This window comes from Chiloscyllium punctatum, chromosome 14, assembly GCF_047496795.1.
Source record: "Chiloscyllium punctatum isolate Juve2018m chromosome 14, sChiPun1.3, whole genome shotgun sequence".
In the NCBI taxonomy this organism is placed as follows: Eukaryota; Metazoa; Chordata; class Chondrichthyes; order Orectolobiformes; family Hemiscylliidae; genus Chiloscyllium; species Chiloscyllium punctatum.
The window spans coordinates 44,188,365-44,206,985 of NC_092752.1; the positions used below are offsets into that span (position 1 = coordinate 44,188,365).

The 18,621-nt window shown below is 40.2% G+C and overlaps 1 protein-coding gene across 1 annotated transcript in view; it reads left to right on the forward strand.

Moving 5' to 3' along the window:
• The window catches only part of pdgfc (platelet derived growth factor c), a 403,197-nt gene that overhangs the window by 333,889 nt on the left and 50,687 nt on the right, over positions 1 to 18,621 (forward strand). The window contains exon 4 of the mRNA XM_072584280.1: positions 9,005 to 9,206. Coding sequence (XP_072440381.1) covers positions 9,005 to 9,206 — 202 coding nt within the window. The remainder of the gene's footprint in view (positions 1 to 9,004; positions 9,207 to 18,621) is intronic.

The window sequence follows — 18,621 nt, forward strand, 5'->3', positions numbered from 1 at the left end:
GCCTGTTTCAAGTGTTCAACTGCAAGTTCTACAAAATTAGCCAAATGAAATTGGCAGCTCTCTGAATGCATGCGTAGAATAGGTCATTCACTGCTTCCGGACTATATATGCAACAAAGTTTGTTTGGATTGGTCGAAGAATGTGAGCCATGTTTAACAAGTCCAGCAAAGGGATGATTAGCTGGATTGGGGTATCTTTGATTAAATGCACAAACATATGAACAAGTGTAGGCCATGTAGCCCTTCACCACCATTCAGTATGATGATAGCTGATCTGATTTTACTCAACACTATATTCCAGCATATCACAATAATCGGCTATCTCTTGGCAAGCAAGGATTTTTCTATCCCTCTTTAAAGATATTTGAAGTGTCTGTATCCACTGCCTTTTGATGAAGGGAATTCCAAAGAGACTCTTGGAGGAAAAAAATTCCTTATCTCTACTCTAAATGGGTAACCTTTTATATTTAAACTATGACCCCTAGTGACCCACAAGAGAAAGCATCCTTTCCACATCCACCAGGTCAAACCCCCTCAGGATTTTATATGTTTCAATTAAGTCACCTCTGACTCTACTAAACTCCAGAGGATACAAGCTTAGCCTTTTCTGAGGACGCAATCCACTCATTTCAGGTATTAGTCTGGTAAATCTTCTCTGAACTGCTTCCAACATTGCTAATGGTTACTTGGAAATTTTGAAAGCTGCAATAGTCATCATTGCATTACTGTGATTTTCTTTAATCTCTTTTTGCCAGATTTCTGCAGCAAACTTCTGATTGTTACAGTAAAATGTCTAGAAGCAAAAACTTGTCTGTCTCTCTCTATTTGTGAATTAGAATCAAAGTAAGTGGATAAGGGAAAGATTTAAGGCACATTCTTATACCAGGGATTAGCTAGCATTACCTACACAGATATAACTATGGATTCAGGTTATCTGCCTAGGAATGCCTGAAAATAACTATCTTCATTAGTTCCATTTCACTGAGAAAGCAACAATAAAGCTGTGCTATTCACTTGTAGGCAAACCCAAGCACTAGCAGGAGTGAATGTAATCACAGACCTGAACTTTGTATAATTTAGTTGCAGCTAAGATAATTCAGAGAACAGTTCAGCTTTGCACATAACTCAATCCTCTCAAGCTTGGAACCATTCCTGTCATAGAGTGACTACCTTCACTACCTTCTCGAAAGCTGCCTTGTCCTTCCTAAGTGTGGTGCCCAAAATTTGACATCATAATACAGTTAAGACCAAACAAGTGTTCTATAAAGATTCCTTGATTGGTACTCCATGCCTCAAAGTACTAGGATTGAATAGAGCTTTTTAAACACTTCCACAGCCCGTCAAACACATTTATTGATTTTTGTAGATGGGAACAAAATCAAATGGACAAAGTTAGCAGTGAGAATAGTTTATTCAGAAGAGTTTCTTCAAACAATTTGTGTGGAACCAACCAGGGAAAGGGTTGTTTTAAGTATGGTAACATGCAATGAGACAGAATCAATTAATGATCTCATGGAGAAAGATGAATGAACATTAATCAATTCAGTTTCACTTTCAGTGTTAGGGTGAGAAATCTGGGTCTGAGACTAATATCTTAAACTTGGTAAAGGCAATATAAAGTTATAAAAACAGAACTGGTTAAAGTAAATCAGAAAATGAGTTAAAATGTATAAGAAGCAGTGAAAGATGTTTGAGGATATATTTCATATCTGAAAGATAAACCACCCATGGCTGACTGAAAAAGTTATGATGGCATCACATAAAAGAAAAGGCATATGCTGTTATAAAGATTTGTAGTGGACCAGAAAATTGGGAATTTCTGGGATTAATCAAAGGATGGTTTAAGAAAAGGAGAAAAGGCTAACAATGAATATAAAATTACACTGGAGTTTCTATCAGTACAATATATAGAAAGGAAAAGCATTGATAAGGTACCTTGGGTAAGAACATAGAACAGTACAACACAGGAACAAGCCCTTCGGCCCACCATGTTGTGCAGAACATAACGCCAAATTAAACTAATCCCTTCTGTCTGCCTTGATTCCTTCATTCCTTGCACATGCACGTGGTTATCTAAAAGTTTCTTAAACACTCCTATCGTATCTGCATCCACCACCATCTCTGGCAGCACATTCCAGACTTCTACAAAAACTTGCCCCTCACACCTCCATTGAACATTCCCCCTCTCACCTTAAATGCATGCCCCCCCCCCCCCACCTCATACCTGCATATGTATTAGACATCTCAACTCTGGGGAAAAAATATTCTGGCTGTCAACCCTATCAGTGCATCTCATAATTTTATAGATTTCTATCAAGTTCCCCTCAACCTATGCCCTTTCAGAGAAAACAAATCAAGTTTTTTCTCACTTCTCCTTATACCCTCTAATCCAGGCAGCATCCTGGTAAACCTCTTCTGCATCCTCTCCAAAGCCCCCACATCCTTCCTGTAATGTGGGGACCGCAATACTCTAAGTGAGGTTTAACCAATGTCTTTTAAAGCTGCAACATGACATCCTGACTCTTGTACTCAGTTCCTTGACCAATAAAATCAAGCATGCCATATGCCTACTTCATCACCCTACCTACTTGTGTGGCCACTTTCACAGAGCTATGGATTTGAACCCCAAGATCTCTCAGGGGCCTGCCATTAACAGTACAGTTGATCTTAACATTTGATTTCCAATGTGATCTCACACTTCCGGATTAAAGTCCATTTGCCATTTATCGGCCCATATCTGCAACTGATCTATATCTCACTGTATCCTTTGACAACCTTCTGCACTATCCACATCTACACTGATCTTTGTATCGTCTGCAGACTTACTAACCCACCCATCTACATTTTCATCCAAGTCATTTATATATATCTCAAACAGCAGAGGCCCCAGTACGAATCCCTGCGGAAAACCACTAGTCACAGACCCTACAGCCTGAAAAACACCCTTCCACCACCACCCTCTGCCTTCTTTGGGCAAGCCCATTCTGAATCCATGCAGCCAAGTCACCATGGATCCCATGCATGCTGTGGTAAGTGGTAGTTGTAGGATGAAACTGGGCTATCATTGTTTGAAGCTGAAAATGTGTTGCTGGAAAAGCGCAGCAGGTCAGGCAGCATCAAAGGAACAGGAGAATCGACGTTTCGGGCATCAGCCCTTCTTCAGGAATGTTTCATTGTTTGAAAACAACCAAATGGCAGAACATTTGAATATGTATTTTGTACCAATTAATCCTAAAAGAGACAAAAATCATCCTAAGGTAGCAGAAAGTCTTAAGAATAAAAGGGAGGGTGAAGCTTAAAGTAATCACTGTCACGAGAGAGAAAAGCATAAGAAAAGCTGAAGGCTGATCAGACCTCTGGACCTGATAGGCTGCAATCAAAGGTGTTAAAGGTATTAGCTGAAGCGATAGTGGATGAGTTGATTCTAATCTTCCAAAGTTTTGTCAGTTACAAAGTCATAGAGCCACAGAGATGTACAGCATGGAAACAGACTCTTTGGTCCAACTCGTCCATACCGACCTGATATCCTGAATTAATCATGTCCCATGTGACAGCATTTGGCCCGTATCCCTCTCAACCCTTCCTGTTTTTATAGTTCTGGAAAGATTTCAGGAGATTGAAGATCTAAAAATGTAGCAAAACTCTTCAAGGAGGAAAGGAGAGAGAAAACAAGAAACTATAAACCAGTTACCTCAACAGCTGTCATTGGGAAAGTAAGAATAATTATGTTTTTAATTTACGAAATATATACACAGACCGAGGCTGAATTACACTACAGTTTACATTGGAAAGTTAATTAAAAAGTGTAGTAATCAGGGTAAGAATATGTAATCCACCAATCATATATTAACTAAAATAGGCAAACAAATTCAGCAGATAATGTAGAAGTGTTGAACTGGAGTTAAAAGAAGAAAATATCTATTTCCATAGCTAGACTTGCCTGGAACCAAGAGGCAATAGCTTGAAGGACACTATGCTTTGTTTCCCCAGTGTAGATCTAAAGGTGCTGTTATCTTTATGGAAATTGCAGTAACTGCTTTTTGATTGAGCACTTATATGAAATATTTCTGTAATGTGTTCCATTGTATGTCAGAAATCAGTTTAGTGGTAGAAACACTGTTCTGGTCAAATGCCTTTAAAGAGACTTAATTTGCTCATATCCTACCTTGACTCAATCTTCTTTCCCCTGGTCCAGTCTCTGCCCACGTACATCTGTGATTCTTCTGACGCTTTATGCCAGTTTCGGAATTTCCAGTTTGCAGGTGCCACTGTCTCCTTCTTACCATGCATATGCAATCCCTTTACACATCCATCCCCCAACAGGATAGATTCAGGGCTCTCTGCTTCTTCCTGGAGTAAGGTCCTGAACCATACCCATCCCCACCCTCCTCTACTTGACCAAGCTTGTCCTTACCCTGAACAACTTCTCTTTTAACTTCTCTCATTTTCTTAAGAGCAGTGGGATGGCCACGGGCACCCACATGGTCCCTAGTAATGCCTGTTTCCTCGTGAAACACTCCTTGTTGCAGTCATATTCCGGCTTCCACCTATTACTCTTTCTTCGATATTTCAATGATATCATTGATATATGCTGCCCTCTCACATCTGGAATTAGAAACATTCATCAATTTTGTGGCCGATTTCCACCCCACCCTCACTTTCACCAGGCCTATCTCTGACTCCTCCCTTCCCTTTCTCAACAACTCTGTTTCCATTTCTGGGATAGACTGGCCACTAATATCCACTATGAACCCACCATTTCCCAGAGCTACCTAGACTACACATCCTTGCACCCTGCTTCCTGTAAATACACTGTTCCATTCTTTAGTTCCTTTATCTCCATTGCATATGTTCTGATGAGGCCAACTTCAACAAGGGAGCCTCCAAAATGTCCACCGTCTTCTTCAACCGAGGATTCCCCAGCACCGTTATTGACAGGGCCCTCAACCAAGTGAGACCCACCTCCCGCACTTCCGCTTTCAACCCCTCTCTTCCCTCCTGCAAAAGTGATAGGGTTCCCATTCTCCTTACCTACCATCCCACCAGCATCCACATCCAGAAGATCATCAGCCACTATTTCTGCCACATCCAACAAGATAACACCAGCAGGAACACATTATCCTCCACTCCCTTGCCTGCCTTCTGCGGGGACTGTTCCCTCCAGAGCACACTGGTCCACTCCTCCTTCAATCCAACACTCCCCGCACAGCTCCATGGCTCCAACACCTGCAACTGCCAAAGGTGTAACACCTGCACATGTACTTCCTCCCTCTTCAGTATCCAAGGCCCCAGTCATACCTTCCAGGTGAATCAGCATTTTACCTGCACTTCTCACAATCTAATCTACTGCATTTACAGCTCACAATGTGGTCTCCTCTACACTGGGGAAACAAAGCGCAGATTGGGTGACCACTTCGCAGGACATTTGCCTTCTACCTGCAAAGAAGACACTGAGCTTCGGCTTGCTTGCCACTTTAACACACCACCCTGTTCTCTGGCCAACATCTCTCTCTGAGACTTGCTGCAATGTTCTAGTGAAGCTCAGTGCAAGCTGGAAGAACATCTCATTTTCTACTCGGGGACTCTGTAGCCCTCCAGACTCAATATTGAGTTCAATAATTTTAGAGTCTAAGCTCTCCCTTGACCTAGCCCCCTACCCCACACACTAGGCCTTGTTATCACTTAGGTAAAAACAATGACTGCAGATGCTGAAAACCAAATACTGGATTAGTGGTGCTGGAAGAGCACAGCAGTTCAGACAGCATCCAACGAGCAGCGAAATCGACGTTTCGGGCAAAAGCCCTTTGTCTGCCGTTACACGCTACTAACGGTCTCCGTTAACAGCTGTTCATCCTCTTTGCCAGGTTGTTATCGATTCCTTTGTCTGTCCAACCGTTCTTTTCTCTATTTGGGCTTTATCCCCACTTATCGGTTAGTCCTTAACCAACACCCCCCCCCCCCTCCCCTCCCCACAACCTTCTTCTGCAAATAGACCGGCATTTTCCTAGTTACCATCAGTTCTGAGGAAGGATCACCGGACGTGAAACATTAACTCTGATTTTTCTTCACAGATGCTGCCAGATCTGCTGAGCTTTTCCAGCAGCTTCTGTTTTTGTTTCTGATTTGCAGCATCTTTTGGTTTTTATTTAGTTTGCTCCTGCTCTTGGCAATTTTTAAAGTGGGTTCAAAAATATGTATTTTATGCAAAGTTTAACTTTGCATATGATCCAAAAGGCAATTGAAGTTGTGGAAAAACCCATTGTAGTACATGTCTGCTTAGGAAAAATGATTGGCTTTTGAGTAAATAATATGTGGTGTGTTTCAGTGTTTGTCAGATTGGGCCCAAGTTGAAACTTGGTAAAAGTAAAGCTGAAATTTTTCTTCAATGACAGTGAATCAGCAATGTTTTTTTCTACCCTGCTTGCATTTCTTTTCCACTGAACATAGTAGAAGTTTCTGCAGTTTAAACAGTGACCCCTCTGACTGAGGATGTTTTTAGGACTGTAACATCAATGAATAGCTAGTAAAAGTCACCAAAAAGTAATTTGGAATCTCTTTTCAGAAGACCAAATTCAAGGTTCATTGAAACCTTTCTTTTTTCTTGATAATGATGTTGTGAATCACCAAAGAATAATTTTCCACATTAAAACTGGTCCTTTAAAAACAAGGTGTTATTCGTGAAAAAACTAATTGAAGGAATTAACGCATCATGTTGGCCATCAAGGCTGAAAGAAAGACAGACCTAACCACAATAATTTTTAGACATTAAAGATAGGATTTAGATGCTGAATTTTGTAAGAATAACAGAAACCTATTGGAGACAAGGACCAGGGAGAGTACTATATCTTTTCCCCTTTCAGTCCCTGCAAAGCTAGACAGAAAGTGATGAATTTTCATTTGACTATAGCGACAGGTCTAAAGATGAATAAGCCCATGTTTTCCTTCATCTGGTTTAACATGCAGGCCTTCCGCCCAAAATCATTTTGACTTTCAAAAATTGCTTTTCTGTTTTGATGGAGGCAAGATTGGGTGATGAGGTGTCAAGCCCAAGCAGCCTTATGGAGGTGTCTCAGCCTCCAAACACTCCAATGATACAGTGATTGCTCTGCCATTCCAAATTTATGGAAGCCAGCAGAGAGCATCTCTTTCCTGCAAGCATCAGGCACTCATCTCTCCTGGTGAAGGTACTTGCTGTCCACAACTTTGGGACCTCTGGGTTTCCTGCTTCAGAAACTCATGCTGTCATTGGACAATGAGCATTGTCAGTGTCACCTAGAATATCATGACGTTATCCACCCAACAACATTGGGGTCAAGACATACTTTTGATCCCAACAGCAGGAAAAAAATCATAGATGGTAAGATTTCCACTGTGGACAGCAAGGCAGCCATGCTGTCCACCCAATGCTGGCATGCAGAGTCTCAAACTATTTCCCATTGAGCATTATTTGATTGTTTTCAGTATACTGTCAACCCCAGTGAATCTGCAGTTATGAGAGTATTTTTTTTTGGCTGGCAGATCAAGCCTTGTTTGTCACGTCAGTCCTGGGGTTAACGAAATGAGTGTACAACCCTTAAATGGGGCTGAGATGAGTCATGACAATGGACTTGAGTAGAGTGCTTGTATCCCTGCTCCTGGCCTGATCAGAAAAATGTTTTACATTTCCAGAACCATTATTTTTTATCAACTTTTTGCCATCCTTACAAATTGCAAATAGAGATCCTATAACTGACAGAGATGCTTAATTTGGTTACTTCAGCCTGTTTCGGAATATGAGAATGTGTGATGAGGTTTGATTTCAAAACAATGAAGATGCCAGGACATGGAGGAATTTGTAGAATGCTATTTATGAAGCAAGAGGTGAAAGCCCAGAAAAACAACCACAATGAAGTTTTTCAAACTAGAGGTGAAAGGAAGAATGCAAATTGACAGTGTGCTTTTCTTTTAAAAAAGATGCATGAAATATCGTATTCAACAAAACCGTAGGGATAAAAGATATCAGCTATTATTTGTCAGGTTTATTATTCTGATTTATTCAGCAGCGGGGATTGAGGTGGGGTTTGTGGAATGACCAGCATAGGAAACAACAGATGCGTCTTAGAATATAATTAGTCCTCGATGTAATAGGGTAGACTGCTAGCTATGCCATGCTCTTTGTTCGTATTAGTCCAAGCTAGTACTTATCAAGGAATTTTAAGTATAAAGTATGTTTGGTACAAATGCAGTTTTCATGACCTTTTACACAGATTTTAAAAATGTAGTTGTGGAATTAACCTCTCACATACAGTTTGTCATGCCTTCAGAATGAGTTACACAATACGGCAAGTTTTTACTAATTGCATCTGTTGGTAGTCCTTAGGGAGAAAAACTAAACCCTCAAATGAAGGTTTCTTGCACTAATGTGCAAGGACACTGGTAGCCATCTTTCAAAGTGTCAAATTTTGAAAATATTTATTTTATCAAAAAATAACTACATGCACAAATGAAACTAGTAAAACTGCTTAAACCAAACTACACAAAAGCATTTGAGCACCTTAAAATCAGGCTGCTCAAAGGTAATGGACTGGGCATTCTTACAAAAAATACTCCTTTTTTGATAAATTCATTTCCAATGGCTTTAATTTAAATAATATATAACTATTCTTAAATGTATTGAGGAATATTCTTAATGCAACAGCAATAGTGACTAAATCTCTGCCCTGTCACCCTGATTTGTGAATGATTCAAATTTGTGATAATGTAAGTGAGTTGAAGCAGAAATCTGAACTCCAACAGAAATAGCTGGAGTTCTTGAACATAAAAATAATAATGGAGTTGGCAGTTTGTTAGATGAAAGGAAGACTGTTGTTCAGTGGATTATACTTAGTTTGTTCCAAAGAAATCTTGAAACTTCCATCAATGCATAAAATATACACTTTTAAAGTTGCCTTATTTTGCCGACCTCAAACTAAAAAGACAGAACCATAAACCTCTAATCATTGTATTCAATTTGCTTTTTAATACAGGCCCATTTTGAAAGCCCAACACTCGTGCCGCCATCTCCTCTTTCTTTGGATGGCTTAAATGAGGCTGTCTCAGGCTTTGACACTATAGAGGAGCTGATCAAGTACTTGGAACCAGAGAGGTGGCAGCTGGATTTGGAAGATTTGTACAAACCAACCTGGCAGATGCTTGGAAAGGCTTTTGTGCATGGTAGAAAATCCAGAGGCAAGTGTTCTCTTTCATTTTCAATCTTGCCAAACATTACTTGATTTTTACATGTGCAACAGTGTAGCTCGGGCAATAAGTATTCCAAAGAAAATTATTCCCAATTTTGATCAAGATAGTAAGTCTGTGAATCTAGTTAAATATATTTCACAAATTAAAATTCAGTGAACATTTAAAGTTTTTTATAGGACTCTTTCTAATATGTTGAATCATGATTCATCTAACTTGGTTCTTTCAGAGTCCAATTTATCTGTTGTTAGTTATAGTTCATAACTAATATTTCCATTTGGCATTTTTATGCATGTTCCTTCAAGTTTTCATATCAAATACAGGTACACATACCTATATCTGAAACACTGAGGACCAGCTGTTTTGGAATTCTGAAATTTCTGAATTTCAGAATAAGTGACAGTTCAACAATGAAATTTTTAAAAATCTTACCAAACAGCCGACTCATTGTGAGGACTACGACCCCTGACACAGAATTGAGGGCTGCCAGTGCTGGGCCATGCCCACCACGTTGCACCTGAGTGACATGCATTGAGTGGGTGTGGAATTGAGTTAACTGTTTGCACATCAACCTTTTGAATGAGATAAGAACATCACAAAAAAAACTTTGGATTTTGGAGCTTTTTGGATTTCAGGATTTTGGATAAAGGGTTATCTACCTGTATAAGCTTTATAAACTGTAGGTGTCACAGTATATGGACAAACATCCCAATTTCAATGAACAGGTTTTGATAAGAGTTGCTATTACGACTGGGACATATTATGAGAAATGCCCAATTTATTTGGTAATCAGTAAAGCAGAGCAACACACTATAACGCAAAAATAGTAACAGAGCATGCCTGAAACACTTAATAGGTAAAGCTGTTCCTGTAAAGACAGATTCAGAACTAACTGGGTGGATTTTGACTACCAAGGCAGATGGGCTGAATTGAGTAATTTTTGAATAGCTAGACCACCTATTTAAGAATCATGAGATTCATGACAAAGTGTGTTCAAAATAGCTGTAGCAGTTGATGGCTTTGTAATATATAGTAGTAGACAGCTTATCTACTGAAGCAGAGACAGAGAAATTGAAAGAGGCAATGCAAGAGTCAGGGCCAGACCAGACAAAGTAGAGATTAGAGGCAACATTCTTTTTCATTCTCCCTCCTCCGTATCCTTCCAGATGAAGCAATAATTGTATTCCTTTTGATCTAGTATACCATATTCACTACTATGTTTTCACCTCAGTTGGAGAGATCAACAGCAAACTGGGTGACTGTCAATAAGCATGACCCCCTGCCATCTGGTTGTTCGCCATCTTAATACATCAATTTGCCTGATACAGTTTTCCATTAAAGCCCATAAAAGGGGAAGGAGCACCATCTCATTTTCCGGTTTGGCATTTCATAGCTTTCTAGAACCAACGTTGAGTTCAACAACTAGATCTGGATGTGCAGGTGTCTAGTTCCTTGAAACTGAAGTCACACGTACACAGGGTTGTGAAGAAGGCATTTGGCATACTTGCCTTCGTTGATCAGAACAGGAGTTAGAAGGATTTATTGCAGCTGTATGGGATGTTGATGAGGCCACTTTTAGAATACTGCATACAAGTCTAGTCACCATTCTATAGGAAGGATGTTATTAAACTTGAGAGGGTGTAGAAAATATTTACAAGGATGTTGGCGGGACTGGAGGGTTTGAGTTATAGGGAGGGATAGAATAGGCTGGGGCTTTTTTTCCCCTTCAATATCAGAGACAGTGGGGTGACCTTATAGACATTTTATTAAATCATGAGGGGCACAAGGTGAATAACCAAGGTGTTTTCCCAGGATAGAGCAGTCCGAAGCTAGAGGGCATAGGTTTAAGGTGAGAGGGGAAAGATTTAAGAGGATCTGAGAGGTAACGTTTCCATGCAGAGGGTGTATGGAATAAGCTGCCAGAGGGAGTGGTGGGGGTGGGTACAACTGCAAATTTCTAAGGCCTCTGGATTGGTTTGTGAATAAGAAAGGTTGAGAGGGATATGGGCCAACTAGGACGAAGTTAGATTGGGATGTCTAGTCAGCGTAGACGGTTTGAACTGAAGCGTCAGTTTCCGTGTTGTATTAACTTGATGACTCTTTGCATGAACTATATCCTCCATTTTGTCTGGGGAAAGGTCAGCAAAGAATTCTCTGAAACTGCCTGAATAGTTGCACCAGTGACTGACATATCACTGTATGCACTCCAGCAGATTTAAAAAAAGCACTGACAACGTCAGCAATTCCTTTTATCACGTAACGAGTGAGGATGTTAAAGTAAATTGCAGATCATGATTTATGTCTCCCCAAAATTTGTGACTCTGGCACAATAGGTTAATGTCCATTTAACTGACAAAATGGGTTATTTTTACCTTGGCATTAAGCCCTGTTGAGTGTAAATTGTCCTGCTGTACGACACAAGCCTGCTCCTGTTCTCCAGTGGCAAAAGTAGGACATACAGGTGATTCTTCTATAACGCCACGATTGCCTTCTTATGCAACCCCACATTTTACAAAATTCTCACTTTAGATATAGCACTTAAAGTGTTGGCAATGTTACAGCCAACATACATTTTAAAAGCTTGCGCTTTAGAAACAGTGTCCCCAGTTAGTCTATGGTGTTACAGCAAATTTGCATTAACAAAATGCACTTTATAGAAGAAAAACCTGTATAAGAAATAGAAGACTTCCAAACCTGGTCTCACCTGACATTTTTAATGGGCTCTGGGTTCTTGTGGACTTGGGGGAAATCTAGCCCAATGCTTCATTTCAATGATCTTTAATTGGAACATGAATACATTTAGAACATAGCATGCTTTAAGTTTGGACAGGACACTGATACTTATGATACACTGATACATATCTGAGGCCTCATTTAGTACACAATGAGAATCAGGACCTACACATAAATGGCTTGAAAAGTAGTAGCTGCCTCTCTCTAGCATTCAGATGGGGGAAGACAACATAACAGATTCAGGAGCATTGTCCTTCATCAAGCTCCAGGCGCCAGAAAAAGAACACGCAAAGTAGGATCTGCCTCCTAATGCCGTTTGTTACCATTCAAAATTTCATTACATTACATTGCTTATTGAAGCCTGAAGCCTGGAGGTAGGTTGTTAGTGAACATCTCTAACAGGTGAAAAAGTATTGTTAATTCTGAGTCCATCATCATTGTGCTGCTAATCAGGTCACTCCTCTGTAAGTTTTGGCTTTTTTCTGTCTATCACACAAGAAGCGAAATCTGATGTAGACAAACAGGATGTAGGCGAACACAGCAAGCCAGGCAGAATCAGGAGGTGGAGAAGTCATTGTTTTGGATATTTTACCCTTCTTCCGGACTAAATGTGGGGTTAGGGAGAGCTATGGATAAACAGAAAGAGAAAACGTGGAGGGAGGAGAGTAGTGGAATGGTGACACCTCACCATTCTGCTACTCTCCCCACCCCTGTCCACCCTTTATGTGTGGCTCCCCCTACCCCCACATCTAGTCCTGAAAAAGGGTTAATATCCAAAACATTGACTTCTCCATCTCCTGATGCGGCCTGGCTTGCTGGATTCCTCCAGCCTCCTGTTCGTCTACTTTGGATTTGAGCATCTAAAGATTTTCTGTCTTAAGCCAAATCTGATGCCTTTAAAGGGCCTTTAAAGGTTAATGGCCATTTTGATAAAGAGGAGGTTAGTGTCTGGAACAAAGGGCGAGGTAGAAATGTCTTTTCACATTGATGTGACTGAAAAATGATACATGTGGGATAAATATTTCGGAACACCTCAACTCTAGGTGCTAGACTCAGTAACGCAGTACTTTGGCCATAGGTAAAAAAATGAAATGGATAAATTAACAGCACTCAGATTTGGTGGCTGCTGAGTAAATGCACATTTTGTTTCTAATTCCTATTTTAATGAGCATTTATGCATTAACATTTTAAGCTTTGACTTTGGTCTCTGTACTCTAAATTTTTTTTATCACCTCTTGAAGAAGAAAATGTTGCTTTATCCTCCAGAATAACTACCGAGTAATTAGCATGTTAAAGTATTTTATTTCACCAGCTGAGTGAGTGGAGAAAGGGATGGGGACAGAATGTGGGAAGTGGACATCAACCAAGTTGTAGGAAAAGGAAATCTACTGTTGATGAAAAAGGAAGATATGCCAGATCCATTGATTGTAAAAAGTTGCATCCTCTGAACAGATGCAAGAGGGATGGAGAAACTGGGAGGATACATTTGAGTCCTTACAGAGGGGTATGAGGAGATGTAGCCAAGGTAGACGAAGGCGTAAGTGTGCTTATTGTCAACATTAGCCAATAACCCTTATCCAGAAATGGAAGTCCAGGGGAAAAGATTGTAAAAATGCAGTTAAATTTGGAAATAAATATACCAGTGTGAGCTAGAATTTCATTTTCAATTATACAAGACAGGTTTTTTTTCACCAGATTGCATTATTTCCAAATTTTACTGTTTTTGGGTCAAGGAAGAGAAAGGAAGAATAGCAGATGAGAAGATGAAGAAGGAATGGAAGTTGAAAACAAAGTTGAGGTGATTTGCAGTTTAGCATGATAGCAAGAAATAACAATCATTTTGGAAAAAGAGATGAGGGACAAAACTCTGAGTAGGACTTACAAAACATGCACATATTTCTCAGAGAAAAATTCACAGAAGGGGAAGCCCCAACTTTTATTTGAAAAAGTAAGTTTTTTTTAAATTCACTCGTGCTAGCATATATTACCCATCCCTAATTGCCATTACAGAGGTAGTGGTAGTCTGTCTTCTTGAACTGCGACAATCCATGTGTTGTAGGTCAACTATAATGCTGTTAGGAAGAGAATTCCAGGAGTTTGACCCAGTGACAGTGAAGGAACAGCAGAACATTTCTAAGTCAGGATGGTAAAGTGACTTGGTGGACAACTTAAAGGTGATGTTGTTCCCATGTACCTGCTGTATCCTTCTAGATGGAAGTAGTTATGGATTTGGAGTGTGCTGTCGGAGGACCTTTGGTGAATTTCTGCAGTGCATCTTGTAGATAGTGCACACTACTGCTATTGAGTGTTGATAGTGGAGGGAGTGGATGTTTGTGAATGTGGTGCCAATCAAGCAGGTGGGTTTGTGTTAGATGTTGTCAAGCTTCTTGAATTTAATTGGACCTGCACTCAGGGAAGTGGGGTGTATTCCATCACACTCCTGACATGTGCCTTGTAGACAATGAACAGGTTTTGGAGAGTCAGTTATGGAATAAGATATTGCACAGTATAAGACGGAATTAAAAATGTGTTCAATGAAGTCATGAATAAAAGGAATGGTTACAAAAGGAAACAAAGCTAGAAATAGGTAAAGGATGAATACTGCATTTGAACTAGTAAACAATGATGAATGCCTAAATAAATATTTGTACATCTGTAAGTACAGTGGCAGAGTGGTTATATTACTCCACTCTAATCCATTGTCTATGCAGAATGTGTAGAAATCCTACCATAGCAGTTTGAGGATGTAAATTCAGAATGAAAAATTTCAAAATCTAGAACTACCTTTAGTAAAGACTAGCCACACTTAGAAAAACCTAAATGCTTCATTAATGTCTTCTTGGTAAGAAAACTTGCTGACTTGCCCAGTCAGTCCTTCATTTGGCTTCAGTTACACATGAAGGTAATTATCTCTTTGTGAGCCATTTACTTCTGTGAGAAGTTCTATAAAAGAAATTCTCCGAACACCTTCTCAGGAAAACGGGAGTTCGGAAATAAATGACAGCTTGTTAGTAACACTCCACAACAAAAGAATAAATGAAAATAAAAGCATCAGTTTACTTGAGGCAGGATTCATGTTTGAAAAGTAAAAATGCACGGCTGAAAGACTAACTACAACTGCTGTTTCAAAGAGCCAATACAGTCATGATGGGCCAAATAACCTTGTTCTGTGCTGAGTACTTCTGTGATTCCAAGATAATACTAATAATGTACAAAGAGCGTTACAACCAAGGCTTCTGACATTAGCCTAAGCAAATTGGATGCTCTGCTATTTTATAGCCAGAAAGTGGTATAACTACAGTGCATTTGAATTGAGTGGTGGTACAATTGCTCAGCAACTGGTTAAAGTTCAGCAAGAGTCTACAGCTATCACAAGACCTTCTCTTGCATTTATTAATGTGGCTGTCACCAAATTTCAGCAGGAGCCTTTTCAGCTGCTAAATCAGAAGTGTTAAGTTGCAAAATCACATGAACTGAGTCCAAGGTGGAGAGACTGCTGCCCTGCTTTATTTCTGCTGGTCAGGAAATTTGAGAAACCTTTTTACAGTACAGAGGTATGCTTAACAGCATTCTTAAATTTAAGAATGTTAATTCTCTGCTTTATTAATTTTTTTTCTCTGTTGTTGGAACATTTTAACTTAGGCTGTCAGATGATTTGATAATGAGTACAACTAGGTTTAACTTTACTGTATGATTCAAGAGAACTTCAGACGTTATACAGAGACTGCAGGAGAAACTCAACAGGTCTGCCAGCATATGTGGAGAGAGAAACAGAGTTAATGTTCAAGTCCAGTGTGACTCTACTTCGAGCTGAATTCCTCCAGCATTCTTGGTATTTTGCCTTTATTTGAACTCAAGAACTTGTACAATGTCTTTACAAATAATGTTTTCACACGAAGTGTGTCGGCAATGTATGAGAAAGTTATCTATTAAGTTTGCAAAGAGACTTAATTATACAAATTAATTGCCTCCTTCTGTGGAGTAGACAGCCAATACATCGGCTAACTCACATCCTGCCTACTATTGGTGAAGTTTTCCGGGCACAAGACTTCAATTCCTGCAAAGTCCATCTTAGAAATATATTGATCTGGATATTGCTCATTCAAATATTGCATTCCTTACAGAAGATGATCTGGAAAGTATTCTGTCAAGATGAAGCACAATTAGCCACTTGATTATTTTACATAAAAGTTTCAACGTACATTGTACCAAAACCACAATGAAAATATTCAATTTTCTGTTGTCTGCAATATAGAAATATAATATGAGTTTGCTTCTCTTCATTTTGATTTAATTAATGTTTCATTAAATCAAGAACAGAAACTGCTGAAGAAATTCAGTAGATCTGACAGCAACTGAGACAGAGGGTTAATCGACTGAACCTTGGATTTTTGGTTAAGATTTGTGTTAAGTTTTTTGAAGATATTCTCACTGGGGGGCCCAGCAAGATTTGTTGCCCTATCTTACCAAAAAGTGGGCGGCACGGTGGCACAGTGGTTAGCTGCCTCACAGCACCAGACACCCGGGTTCATTTCCCGCCTCAGGCGACTGACTGTGTGGAGTTTGCACATTCTCCCCGTGTCTGCGTGAGTTTCCTCCGGGTGCTCCGGTTTCCTCCCACATTCCAAAGATGTGCAGGTCAGGTGAATTGGCCATGCTAAATTGTCCGTAGTGTTAGGTTAGGGGTAAATGTAGGAGTATGGGTGGGTTGCGCTTCGGCGGGGCAGTGTGGACTTGTTGGGCCGAAGGGCCCGTTTCCACATTGTAAGTAATCTAATCTAATACTCCACTGCCTGCGTAGCCCCTATTGCATCTCTCAAGTCTGATTCTCTCCTTATCTTACCATGCAATTACCTGGAACAATTCACAACTCACCAAAAATACACCAAAAGACTAGCATCACTTACACCAGTGCCATCTTTAAAAGCTCATTACACACTCAGACAAGTACTGTCAGTATGGAGCTGCCCTGCACAGTTTCTGCTATTTGCCGTGGACATGACAGACAGGTGATGAACTTTGCAGGTTCATCTGGAAACCTTGCTGACAAGTGTGATGCCAATGCAAGACTTTCTTCTCCCTCAGAACCAGCTGTGGAGGCCATTGCCATGCCAACCTCATCTGAGGTTACCACTCGGATTAACACAGTCTCAGCAATCTGGAGGAATGCTCAGCAATGTAGGAAGAAGATCAATGTTCTTCTTCCCTCCTTCAGCTTAGTTTTCACCATGTTCTCTTTGATCGATCGCTCTAACTCTATCTCTGCTGCAGTGCTCACCAACCACCCGGGCTCATGCTCTTCCATTTTCACTATTTCATTCAACATCTCCCTCATTTGTTTTCACCCTTCTAAACCTCTGAGAGCAGAAAGCCAGCCTGTCCTCAACACTGCCTAATCATTCACTCAGGGCACCTCGCCACATGCACCAAAAATAACATTTATGCCACTCACTTTCACCTGCCTACCTCTCATTTCAGAACAAAAACATTAGGGCAGAAAAAGTCAAATCTGGTGGTACACTGCCCGATAATCAGCTCCTGGTCCTTTCCATGGTGAGAATCCTGACTGACCAACCTGTGCAGCTGAATGACCATCTTCAAGCCTCTGGACTGCTGTTGGAGGCTTACTGTTTTGGGATACCTGAACGAAGGCCATCCTTTGACTTGACTAAGGCCTAATGGTAACCATGACAAGCTTCTTGGCTTTGTGTCTTTATCATATGGCGAGGCAAGATAGAACTAATATAGGCCTGGTAGCTATGGCAGAGGATGGAAGATGCTGTGAGCATTCTGATCATAGGGAAACTGAAAACTTAGGGTGGTGGAGTTCAAGATTAAGGGACATTTTTAAGGTGAGAGGAGAAAGATTTAAAAAGGACGAGGGTCAACGTTTTACACAGGGAATGGTTCATGTTTGAAATGAACTGCCAGAGAAAGTGGTGGATGTAGATACAGTTACAAAATTTAAAAGACATTTGGATAAGTTCTTAGTAGGAAATGTTTAGAGGAATATAGGCTAAACAATGAGATTAGTTTGGCAACTTGGACAGCATGGACCAGTTGCACCAAAGGGTCTGTATTCATGCTGTATGACTTCTATTTCAGAGTGAGTGAGCCATATGACAATGAATGAAAAACACAGAAATGCAACTGAGTGCCAGTCCATGAGCTGAATGCAAGTCCCCAAGTGCACAATGCTCTTGTTACAGCATTACAATGATTGTCAGCAGTGGAGCCTGAAGTACAGCATTGAAGTGCAGGAGTGTAGATGGATATGTATGTCATGAGGGTTCTTAGAGATTGGTACATGTCAGATGCCAATGATTGTTGATGGAGAACCTTCATGAATTCTGCAGTCAGTACCTGTTGAGTGTGCAGTGAGATGTTGGTGCTAGTTATCCAATATTGAGGCTGGTCGCAGTCAGCAGCAAATTGAAGATTGACTTCAAAGCTGACGGTTCTTGATGTCTGGCTTGTTTAGCATGTTTAGTAAGATGGGAAAAATGTGATGAATATTAATAAATTGGATTGTGCCATTAATGAGGCAGTTAACATGCTATAATCCCTCTTAATCAGCAACTCATCACTCTCTAGCAAGAAACGTTTTGAGATTGGCCTTGTCCAATGTTACAATTACATTACCATTACCTGCATCACCCAGACTCCTATAAGA